Source organism: Halichoeres trimaculatus, unplaced genomic scaffold (assembly GCF_033239565.1).
Source record: "Halichoeres trimaculatus isolate MK-OKI-2021-1 unplaced genomic scaffold, fHalTri1.1 fHalTri1_scaffold_18, whole genome shotgun sequence".
NCBI classification, from domain to species: Eukaryota; Metazoa; Chordata; class Actinopteri; order Labriformes; family Labridae; genus Halichoeres; species Halichoeres trimaculatus.
Window position 1 is genome coordinate 5,382,004 of NW_027437196.1, and position 11,278 is coordinate 5,393,281.

Here is an 11,278-nt window from a genome sequence, read left to right on the forward strand (position 1 = left end):
TGAATAATGTTCAAGTTTACAAACTACATGTTTTTCAAAAGTTTCAAAAGTCAACTACTGGTCAGATTTTTTAAATGCTGTTATCTTGGACTGGTGATGTACTTTGATGAGGCAGCATCATCACAGTAGGTCTTAACAAAGAAGTCGTAAAACCTGTCTGTTTCATTAGACGGACTGAAAGGAGAGAAAATTGAAACTTTTAGAGGTGTCAGTAAAGTTTAACTTTATTAGTGCATACTTTGTAATGCACTATTGGTTTAAGACATCCAGGTAATGACTCTTTAAAGGTCAAACTTTGGATCTATTGATGCAAAAATGTGTGTATAAATCCATAAAAGTCAGGTGTGCACTGACAGAGGCTGTGTGTATGTCCGGCCCCACATTTACATTAGGAAAAAAGCAAGGTTTGTGTATTTAATGACAACTCCTTGTTTAGGTGGGAAAAAAAGAAAAAGTGCTTTCAAACATGCCTTTAAATTAATATTTTGAGCAACAGCAGTGAGAAAAAATCAATACTAAATTGCTTCATTACTATTAAAAAAATGATTTTTAAAAAAAAAAATTAACACGTCATTTGTTAAAATTGTGAAGAATAGTGAATAAAGTTACTAAGAAATTCAAAACATCAAATGATGTAAATAATGACATTATTTTCATTATGTTGTTTTTTGTTGTTGTTTACTTAGGCCCTAGCCCCGCGCAGTAGCTTCTTATTAGATTTAGATTATCGGCAAAAATATGTCAAAATTAATTATATTTAGGGATATAAAAACGAGTGAGTAAAAAAATCATAAAAATAAATATGACTGAAATGTTTCTATCTCTGAATCATTATTTATATTCTAGAAAAAATATATCACTTTCTGTGAAATGTGTAAATCTTCTAAAATCATTTTTTTAATTTATTTTTTTATTTATATTTATTTTACATAATAATAGTGTCACTATTTTACGTATGAGAATTTCTGAAATTTATGTTCTCAACTTTAAATTTGTGTAAAATAAATATCAGCACTTGAATCAAGTCACTAAAGTCCATCTACGTCGCTCGTGAGGAGAAGAGCGAGGCTAACGTTTACCTAAGGAGGCGTTGCTGTTCCACTTCCGGGATGATCCACCTGACAAACACGGGACAGGACGTCACTTACACAAACTCAAACCGGAGAAAAGTCGGGCTTATCAGAAACAATCAAGAATAGAGATACCCGAAGCTTAAGCGGATATGATTTAGCTCTTATTGAATGTTTTCTTTTTATCTTCATCTCTCGAAGTTCGTAAAAACTAACGGACCATGAACGCATCACCGTAACTTGATTGAAACGGACGAACTCTGGTTCTTCTCTTTTACTTTACTTTTTAGGATCACTTTGCTTCTTATTTAGGCTCAAATTCTCCAACCCGAAGATGGAGTCTGGAGGTAAGATCAGTTCTGCTGATGTCAAACTAAAAATGTTGAAGTTTCATGCAGAGATTGGGCTGCAGAAATACAGATATCTCAGAAAAGGGATTTTGCTCTGATCAATACACCACAGTTTCAGGGTAAATTTACGCAAAACTGCACACAATATATGCAAAAAGCTTATCAAAACTGATGTTTTGTTGTAAAATTTTACTACCAAACAGTCAGTAAGTGAAGCTGCGCCAATTTTGATACTGCTAATGTTTTAATGTTTTAATTTATGAGGTTTGTTATTGCGACGAGTTTCTTCTTCAAAACCACTTATTACACACTCAAAAAAAAAAAAAAAAAATCAAAGAAGAAGAAATACTAAGTATCCTTAGTAAAAGTATCACCTTTTTATGCTTTAAAATATTTTTAAATTGATCTTAACCTTAAGCAACTCAAATAGAAAATGTAATGTTTCCATAAAATATTCTTTAAATTTAAAAAATAAGTTGTAAACAATGGTGGATTTATGCTCATCTCAAAAGTTATATGCTATTTTTGCAGATAACTAAGATTCAAATGCTCTCTGCAAATATTAAACAAAAAAATAGCCCCCTGTAGTTGTAATTTATTAAACACCTGATTCCTAATTGGATCTAAAAACATTTGAATTACTGCTTTTGTTTATTGAAATGTTTAAAAAAAGCTTTTGTGAATGTATTATAGCTTGTCGTGACAGTTTATGTCAGTAAATATGTCTTATTAACATAAAACAAGTCTTGTGGTGTCCCCCAGGGTTCTGTCCTGGGTCCTATGTTTTTCTCCTTATTCAGCTCCTTGTGAGATATCTTATAAGAGCTTTTAAAGATTTATTTTTTGACCTTTTTGAATGTTTCTACTTTTTAATTTTGGATACCTAGAAGCTCTGCCAGGGATTGGTTTAGAAAAGAGAAGCGAAGGTACTTAAGCGTGCTGACACACTTATAGTCAAACTGACCCCCTATGTGTCAACAATAAAATAAGTGGTATCACTTTGTCCACATGGGGCGCCAGAAGCAATCAGGCTAAACAGGAGAAATAAATGACGCTTAAAGGATAGAACTAGACTGATTTTTTTTTGTTGCTGTCCTTTGTCAGATGGTCAGCAGGGGCGGAGCGGCGGGAGTCTGAGGCGTTCCCCCCTCGATGTCCTCATGAACCAGATCCGCAGGAAACGCTCAGCCACTGACAGGAAGCCTCTGGGACGCTTCCTGTCCTGGTCTTCAGACCGGACAGGCATCTCTGAGGACGCAGAGATGGAGGGACGAGAGGAGAGAGGACAGAGCTCAGGTGAGGAACATGATAAATCTGTCTTTTTAAGTTTGTATGAACTTTAAAAGAGTTTTCTGAGAAGAAATGTCTGTGTGTCCCAGGTGTCTCTGAGGGGACAGAGAGTGGGCGAGACGTCGGCTGGGGTCGGGTTTGTGTTTTCCTGCAGAGGCTGGGAAAGAAGGCGGACAGCAGGAGCTTGAGTCTTGCTCACTGTGACCTCACTGCCACAGACCTGCTGGAGCTAGGTGGCTATGCTAACTGTGACGCTAACTGAGATTGGTTTACAGTGCAGTTGCTCTGGGTCATTCGTTATCCACATTTGTTGACGGCATCCTCCTCTTCCTCCTCAGGGACGCTGCTGCAGTTCCTCCCTCAGCTGGAGGAGCTGGACGTCTCCTGGAATGAGCTGATTGGTGGATGTCTGAGAGCGCTGACTGCTCACCTGCAGCATGTGGGCGGAGTCAGAGTGCTGCGGCTCTGCAGCTGCAGGCTGACCGCTGATGACATCACAGCTCTGGGTGGGTGTAAATTATATTCTTCTCTGTCTGAGATCTGTGACAGTAAATGAAAAATGGACAATTCTGTTTTTTCATAATTTGTAAAACAATTGAAATATTTCTTAAATTTCAAAGAGAAACTGTGGAAAAATCCTAACATAATTAGTTTCTGTGTTGATGTAGGTGAAGTTGTGGACTGTTTGCCTCGCTTGGAGATCCTGGATTTGTCCTGGAATAGCAGCATTGGAGGTGGCGCTTTGCAAAGCCTGCTTGGAAACCCTCAACCTTCATTGAGAGAGCTCCACCTGGTGGCCTGTCAGCTCACTGCAGCTGATGCTGCCGCTCTGGGTACCAGTTTTTCTTTTCAGAAACATTTTTTCTTCTTCAGATTAAAACTTTTCTGAAACATTCATGAGGCTTTTGGTTTGCAGGAGGGCTGGTGTCTGCTCTCCCCTCGCTCAGTGTCTTGGACGTCTCCTGTAACCCTCAGCTCTCGCAGGACGGTGACAACAATGGTTTCATGGAGCTGGCCTCTTCATTATCTCACGCTAACTCCCTCACAACGCTGCGACTGCAGGCCTGTGGTCTGACAAGCGACAGCCTGGAGGCTCTCAGTAGGAATCTTCTCAGTTTCCTGTTTGTTTGCATGATATTGAAGATTGATTGCTGAAGGAATCTGGACACTTTAGGTGGTGTGATTCATCAAAGATGAGAGTTGATCAGCAGCTTCTTCATCTGCTGTTTCCTGTGGAGATATTAATTTGTATATCCATCCAGGCCAGTTTCAGACTCAGAGATTTAGATCCTCCAGGGTGCTTTGGATCTGCCTAAGGGTCCCACATTTTATTTTGATGTCGAGAAAAAAGTTCCCCCTGAAGCAGAGAAGCATGACTCTTAGCTTTCTTTGGATGCATAAGCTCTGCATCCTCTCAGTCTGTAATCTGAGCTGAGAAACCCTGCAGATGAAGCTCATATTTGACTCCTGTATCTGCAGTCTCATCCTTTCTCACGTCCTGATAAGTGCTGAGGATTGAGACAAAGATCAGCACTCATCATTTTTGAGATCACAACTTCTGTAAAGACGCTTTTTATTCAGGGGATAGGAGTGTGTGAAAGGAGGAGTTGTGTTAAATTTCAGCTCAGTCGGACACAAGACTTTCGAGATATGTCAACTTTAATGTATCTCGTTCGACTGTTTGCAGACGATTTGCTGCTTTTCACCCATAAGACTTAGAGCTTCACCGTGACCAGTTTGAAGCCAAATTTGAAGTTTTAGTGAATGTTTCTACGTCAGAAATCAACAGATTTCTTCCTCCAGGAGTGAAGCAAAAGAGTCAAACTATTGCAGAAAAAGCCGAGTTAGATTTGGATTTTCAAATTTAAAGCACCACATCGTCTGCAAACAGTCAAACAAGATATCTTAAAATGGACATTTCTTGAAGGTCTTGTGTCTGACTGAGCTGAAATTTAACACAACTCCTCCTCTCACACACTCCTATCACCTGAATAAAAGCCGTCTTTACAGAAGCTGTGATTTCAAAGATACAGTTCAGTGAAAAATGCTCCTTTCAGATAGGGCTGCACGATTATCGCAATCGCAATCGCAATCGCAATCGCAATGTCAGCACACGCAATTATGTAATCGCAAAAGAGGATATCGCAATCGCAATCGCAATGTCAGCACATGCAATTCAGATTTTTCTCCATGATAACCAAGCAAGCGTGTAGACTCATCATGACACAACTTTTTTTATTAAATCGCAATCACAATCGCAATCGCAATATTGTCCACCTAATCGCAAATCGCACCTTTTCCCCAAATCGTGCAGCTCTACTTTCAGAGCATATTTTAGTTTTCTGTCCCCGTCCTGTAGGTGCTTCACTCCACGTCCTCCCCTCTGTAAGGGAGTTGGACCTGTCCTGTAACAAAAGTATTTCAGGAGGACTGAGCCGTCTCACTCTCCATCTGGGTCATCTCACACACCTGGAAAGCCTCGACCTTCACCTCTGCTGTCTCACACACTCCGACCTTGAAGCTCTGAGTGAGTTTATGTGTTTGAAGAAAGTGAAAACTGTGCTGAGCTGTGGAGACACCTGTGACGGTCATGTGACCTTTTTTTTTTTCCAGTCCAGGTTCTTCCCTCTCTGACGGCTCTGACTGAGCTGGATGTCTCATCCAATAAGGGGGCAGGGGGCGTGGTCCACCCGATAGTCTCCGCCCTCCCTCTGATGAAGATGAAGCGTTTCCCGTTAAACAGCTGCAGCCTGAACGAAGAGTCCTATACTGCTTTTGGTACGTGAAAACTTTGACTGCAGACATTACTACAACTAAAGAAATGTTAAATATCATATTTAATTTCATAAATAATCTCAAGCTTTAATTTGTATGGTCAGCTTTAGCTGTGCCGTACCTGCACACTGTGGATGTTTCCTGGAGTAAAGTTGTTGGCGGTCGTTTGGCGCTCCTCCTGAACGCTTTGCAGCCGTCAGTCATCCTGGAGCTCCGCCTCAGCAGCTGTGAGCTCACCTCAGACGACCTCTGTCACCTCGGTAAGTATGTCTTATTAGATTTGAGTCGCCTCTGTTCGATTTCGTCTGATTGCCTTTGTCCTGAGCAGCTGCCGTGTGCCGACGTGGCGTCCTCTCCTCTCTGCGAGTCCTGGATCTCTCCTATAACGGCTCTGCAGGTGATGAAGGCTGGTCCGCCCTCTTCGCAGCAGGAGGCCTGGGCTCCCTGGAGGAGCTGGACCTCAGCCTACGACCTTCGACCTCCGCTCCGTGCTCGGCCTGGCTGTCGGCGCTGCTCTGCGCTCTGCCTCGTCTCCCCGCGCTGACCCGCCTGGCGCTGCAGCGGTGGACGATGAGCTCCCAGGAGAGGAAGCAACTGGATCACAGCCTGAGGAAGAGGAGCATCCTGCTGGAGTGGGACGCTCCAGGTGGTGATGTGATGTCATCGTTTAAAGAGACCAATCAGGAGAGTCCAGAGGGGAGTCAGCCTGAAGAGTAGGGAAGCTAAACTATGAATGTAGCTGCTTCACAACCTTTTCCTCCTTTTTTTCTGGAACAACCTTAAGTGTTATAATTTTTTTTCTGCCATGTCTCCAATGAAGGACACCTGAATGATACAAATATCAGCATTTATAAGTGGACTCTGAGATTCAGACAGACACATGACAGCAGCTGTCACACCTTAGATTTATTATCTATTTTGTAATCTGCAAGCTTTGAAATTTTTGGGTACAAGTCCAAGAAAATCATAAAAATATACAAAATATTTTTGTGTTTTTGTAGAGAAAGAACATCTCTAAAAGTCACATTTTAGGGTAAAATCTTGCATAAGTCAAAACAACAGACTGTGTAAAAAAAGCACAAAGTGTCGCTGCAAGAGGAAAGTATCTTATATATTGTTCTTAAAGTTTGTATTTTTTCATACATTTTGTACAGATTAGTTAATTTTTTTTGTTTTAAAGATTAATTTCTAACCATAGATGGATAAAGACCAGCTGTATTTTTTTTGTAGCTGAACTGATGACAGATATTTTTATGTTTTCTAGAACATAGGTACAGAAACTGAGTGTTAATGACTTATTTTTAGTGAAGAATTGTCTTTTTAGACAATATTCCCTGCAAAAAAATGAAATCTTATCAAGTTTTTTTTGTCTTATTTGAAGCAAAAATAGTCTTTTTACACTGAATATGAGCCACATTCACCTGATGAGTCCAGAATAATGTCTTGTTTCGAGTTATTTAAAGATAAAATGAGATCTGAATTGCTAGTAACAAGTAAAAAAATCTGCTAATGGAACAAGACAAAATTACTCGAAAACTTGCTTGAAATTAGAATAACGTCTTAATACAAGAAACTTTTCACTTCTTCCATTGGCAGATTTTTTGTTACTTGTTACAAGCAATTCAGACCTCATTTTTATTTTTAAACAACTTGAAACAAGACATTTTTCTGGACTGATCAGGTGACTGTGGCTCATATTTAGTCTGAAAAGATATTTTGTACTGAAAATAAAACAAAAACACTTGATAAGATTTCAGGTTTTTCAGTGTAGGAGCATCATTCACCTGACAAGTCCCTAAAAAGTCTTGTTACAAGAAGAATTGTACTTGTTCAGTTTCTTGCTTTAAGACATTCTTATTTCAAGAAACAAGTCTTCAAGTATCTTGAAATAAGATATTTTCCAGGACTTGTCAGCTAAGTGTGTCTCATATTAAACCTTATAAGACATAAAAAGGCAGGAGTACCTTTCAGTTTTTGCAGTGAACCTGGCATAAATAATAAGATTAATATTTAAGTGGCAGAGAGCCTTCACAGTCATGAATATTTGCAGAAATTAATGCACTACACTTGAAAATGCCAATGAGATTTGATGAACATGTTTATGCACCATAGATTAAAATCTCACTGTAAGCACTTGGTTTTCTTCTGAGGAATTTTTTTGTGACGTGCTGAAAGTAGCTCAGCAGGTTTGCAGGGGGATGAGGTGCTGATCCTCAGCATGAGGTGTGAAGATGGATTCAGGCTCTGCTGCAGAGTCCGAGGTTAAGGATGTGTCCGTATCCATCCTGTCGTAGCGTCTCCTTAAACGGTGGCAGACCTCAGCAAGAAACACCCGACCGTCGACCTCATACGCGCTCACATCTGTGTGATCTGAGGGTAAACGGCCGCTGGAGATCAGCTCTCTGAAGGCCTGAGGAGGGACCAGGGTTAACACGGGAAATATGAGGTGTTCAGTGTTTATTCATGATGCAGGCAGGATGTGTTTGATATGTGAGTGTTACCAGACAGACGGGCTCCTCCAGGCGGTTCCCCCAGATGTAGATGTGGCTCAGTGTTGTGTTCACTGTCATGGCCTGAGTGAGGGACAGGAGGCCGTCCGTCCTGATGTTGTTACAAGTGACTGACAGCCTGACAGACACACAGACGTAAGACCCTCATTATCCAATACTAATATCATACAGGGCCAGTTGTTCAAAGGTAATCCAGCCAGATTTTGGTTCAGATTGGATTAAATTCTGAAAAGAAAGATTTCATAATCACATCAGATCACATAATCCAATCCTAGTTTTAATCTGGATCTGAATCCTGTTTTGGGATCAAAGTGATCCAAATCCTTCTGAAAAGTTCTGAACAACACAAACTGAAGGTTTGATCTGGATTAAAACTAGGATTGGATCATGTGATCTGCTCTGATTTTGAAATCCTTCTTTCTCTTTTGAACAACTCATTTTCAGAATTTAATCCAATCAGATCACCAAAATCTGACTGGATTACCTTTGAACAACTGGACGCAAAACTGTGTATCCAGATCAGGGTCATCCAATCTAATATTGCTTTGAAAAAACAGCACAAAACTGAGACGGATTACCTGATCCTGGATAGTAAGAAATGGCATGTCTTTGAACAACTGGCCCATAACGGAGGAAAAAAGTAAACATGACCTCATTTGAAGAGATCACTCACTCTCTCAGGGAGCAGCCTCGGTGAGTGATGGCCTCACTCAGGTATGAAGCTCCTTCATCTTCAATCCGATTGGCCGACAGATCCAGGATCTCCAGTGTGGAGTTGTGCTTCAGCACCTCAGCTAGATGACGCACACCGTCACGAGTCACACGGTTACTGCAGACAGCATCAAGAGCAGGCAGAGTTAAAGCTTCTCAGTGAAACAGGAGGAAACAGGACAGAGGAGGGGTTGTTCTTACCAGCGCAGGTCCAGGTAGCGCAGGCTGTGATTGAGCCTCAGGCCTTCAGCCAGCCTCTCCATCCCTGTGTCCGTCATCCCCATCTTCCCCAGGTGGAGCTCCACCAGGCTGCTGTTCAACGCCAGCACCTCAGAGAAGTGCACGGCCCACTCCTCCTGTGAGACAAACACAGAGCTTCACATCAGAGCCATGACGAGGAGCAGTGTAAGGCAGCAGCGTGACGCTCTGTGTGTGTTTGTACCTGGTGGCTGAAGAGCAGCGGACGGCTGATATCCAGAGACCGAAGAGTGTTGTTGCTCTTTAACACAATGGCGAATGCTATCACGCTCGGAGTGGCCTGCAGGGACAGGTGACCTCTTCATACAGCTGCTCAAGAATCAAAGAGACTGAAGCTACTTCTTCTAGCCTGTGTTTAGTCTTTACCAGGTCACAGTCAGCCAGCTCCAGCTCCTTCAGCGTGCTGTTCACCTGCAGCATGCTGGCCAGGTGCATGGCTCCTCTGTTCTTTATCTTATTACCTGACAGGCTGAGAGAAAGCAGGGTGCTGTTACTCTGCAGAGAGAAGAAAGAATACTATCACTCTCAAGAGAAAGTGCTCATGTTTGTGGTCTTTTCAGGAACTTCTGACAAGAGCAACAATGTTTGTAAGTTATAGTTTAGTGTGTCAAAGATGGAGAAAGATGAACCTGCAGACTCTTGGCGAGAACTTCAGCTCCGTCTGTTTGGATGTCGTTGAACTTGAGGTCCAAAGATGTCAGACCTGGACTTTCCTGCAACAACAAAAAAGAAAAATATAAATAAGTGTAAACTAAAGCAGGAAATTATCTGTATGTTCTCACCTGTAGGAGGTCTGCCAGGTCACCAGCTCCTTCATCCGTTATGTTGTTGTATTTAAAGTCAAGACCTGTTGGGATAAAATGAGAATTGTGTTTTTAAAAGCCTTCAGATCAAGGTATTTGGAGACAGCAACTCAACCCTCACCTGTCACACTCTTGTTGTTCCTCACACATTTCAAAAGGGCAAAAACATCTTTGTCATTAAGTCTCTGAACACATCCATGGCTGTTGTTTGCAGACAGTTTTAAAGTGACATTTCTGTAACAAAACAAACAAACCTTTATTTATTAATTATTCACAATGAAAAAAAACTTGTGCTGCATTCAGGTGCACTGCATTTTAAAAGACTTAGATGCAGACGCCTCATAGTAAATAAGGTACCCGTAGGCCTTTATTATGATTACATGCTATTAACACCTTCTGCTGTGTATTTTCCAAGTAAAAAAAATGTGTCAGTGTGATAAAAGTGAGAAATAAAATCTTATTATAAGGTGCATTAGAAAAGTAAATATGTACAGGAGTGCAGTATAAGGTAAAAATAAGATTAAAAAAATAACATTTTTAGAGTGTCGAATAGAAATAAAAGCCCAAGTAAAGTATTTTGTACTGTTTTAATTCAGTTACTTTGAAATTCTGAATTGTCTTTAAAAAAAACTGCTATATTTTTAACGACAATCTCAGAGACTCTTGAATGCAACGTTAGCTTCGAAAGCTAATCTTGATTTCCGTCAATATACAAAAATTTCCACTCAAACTTTTTTTAAGTGACATGAAACCACTTACTCTGTTACCGTTATCTTCTTCAGAACTTGTAAAACACGAGGATTCGGTTCTATTCGGTGTTCTGCGCAAACAGAGGCGTAAAAACCCGAAATGGTTTCATTAGCCATCTTTCCCTTCAGTGGGAAGTTTTGCGTTACCATGGCAACAAGGAAAGATGGCGCCGCAAGAGGGACAAACGAGATGGGAAAACTGTCAGACAGTTTTCGACTTATTTCAATGAAACGGAGGGGACTTATAAGATTTAGTTAGCTGTTAAATTATGAGCAGCTCTGTTCCAAATACAAATTAACTCCTCCTCAATATGAATTTACAAGACTATTAAAAGCTCTACCTAAAGAATTCATATTTCAAACCCAAAATATAATTGAATATCATTCTATCACTCCAAAACTTGGTTCCATATCCATCCAGGGGATCTCTCTCACTGAGAGATCAGTGATAATCATTTTATTAGACATTGTTTAACTGACAGTATGTTGCCTGGTAAAGTAAACAAAAATGAAAATCCTTTATAAATTTGATAAAGCATCCATTATGAAACTCAGAACCTCGTATTTAAAGCTTCAAATTCAACCAAAAGTCAAAGAAACACACTATAAAATTATGAATGCCATTTACCCTTCAATATTGATGATAATACCTTCTGTCAAGTCAATGTGGAGACAACTGATTTTATAATGTATTAAAACACATTTTTTTGGAAACACTTGCAGGACTGGATAGAATCCCATCTCAAGAGACAACTTTCGGAA

General features: G+C 40.4%; 2 protein-coding genes across 2 annotated transcripts; one reads left to right on the forward strand and one right to left on the reverse strand.

Annotated features, from left to right (window-relative positions):
- The first annotated feature begins 1,121 nt into the window (after positions 1-1,121).
- lrrc31 (leucine rich repeat containing 31) lies at positions 1,122-6,374 on the forward strand. Its single transcript, XM_074693797.1, has 10 exons — positions 1,122-1,417; positions 2,525-2,716; positions 2,800-2,943; positions 3,049-3,216; positions 3,379-3,543; positions 3,627-3,809; positions 5,070-5,237; positions 5,324-5,488; positions 5,590-5,745; positions 5,814-6,374. Exons 1-10 carry the CDS (start codon positions 1,405-1,407, stop codon positions 6,200-6,202), a joined length of 1,743 nt encoding a protein of 580 aa, XP_074549898.1. The 5' UTR covers positions 1,122-1,404; the 3' UTR covers positions 6,203-6,374.
- Positions 6,375-7,361: 987 nt separating this feature from the next.
- On the reverse strand, positions 7,362-10,735 carry lrrc34 (leucine rich repeat containing 34). The gene is made up of 10 exons (XM_074693741.1): positions 10,527-10,735; positions 9,889-10,001; positions 9,747-9,811; positions 9,594-9,677; positions 9,331-9,459; positions 9,149-9,244; positions 8,908-9,062; positions 8,669-8,824; positions 7,987-8,113; positions 7,362-7,895 (listed from the first exon to the last, which is right to left on the reverse strand). Exons 1-10 carry the CDS (start codon positions 10,664-10,666, stop codon positions 7,665-7,667), a joined length of 1,296 nt encoding a protein of 431 aa, XP_074549842.1. The 5' UTR covers positions 10,667-10,735; the 3' UTR covers positions 7,362-7,664.
- Between the last annotated feature and the right edge of the window lie 543 nt (positions 10,736-11,278).

Excerpts from the sequence above, each read along its gene's own strand:
- lrrc31 (XM_074693797.1), top strand. Across the intron at positions 2,944-3,048 it reads CACAGACCTGCTGGAGCTAG|GGACGCTGCTGCAGTTCCTC; the intron begins GTGGCTATGCTA and ends CTTCCTCCTCAG. Across the intron at positions 3,217-3,378 it reads TGATGACATCACAGCTCTGG|GTGAAGTTGTGGACTGTTTG; the intron begins GTGGGTGTAAAT and ends GTGTTGATGTAG.
- lrrc34 (XM_074693741.1), bottom strand. The coding sequence starts at position 10,666 with ATGGTAACGCAAAACTTCCCACTGAAGGGAAAGATGGCTAATGAAACC. Across the intron at positions 8,825-8,907 it reads CGCTACCTGGACCTGCGCTG|TAACCGTGTGACTCGTGACG; the intron begins GTAAGAACAACC and ends TGCTGTCTGCAG. Across the intron at positions 7,896-7,986 it reads TGGAGGAGCCCGTCTGTCTG|GCCTTCAGAGAGCTGATCTC; the intron begins GTAACACTCACA and ends GTCCCTCCTCAG.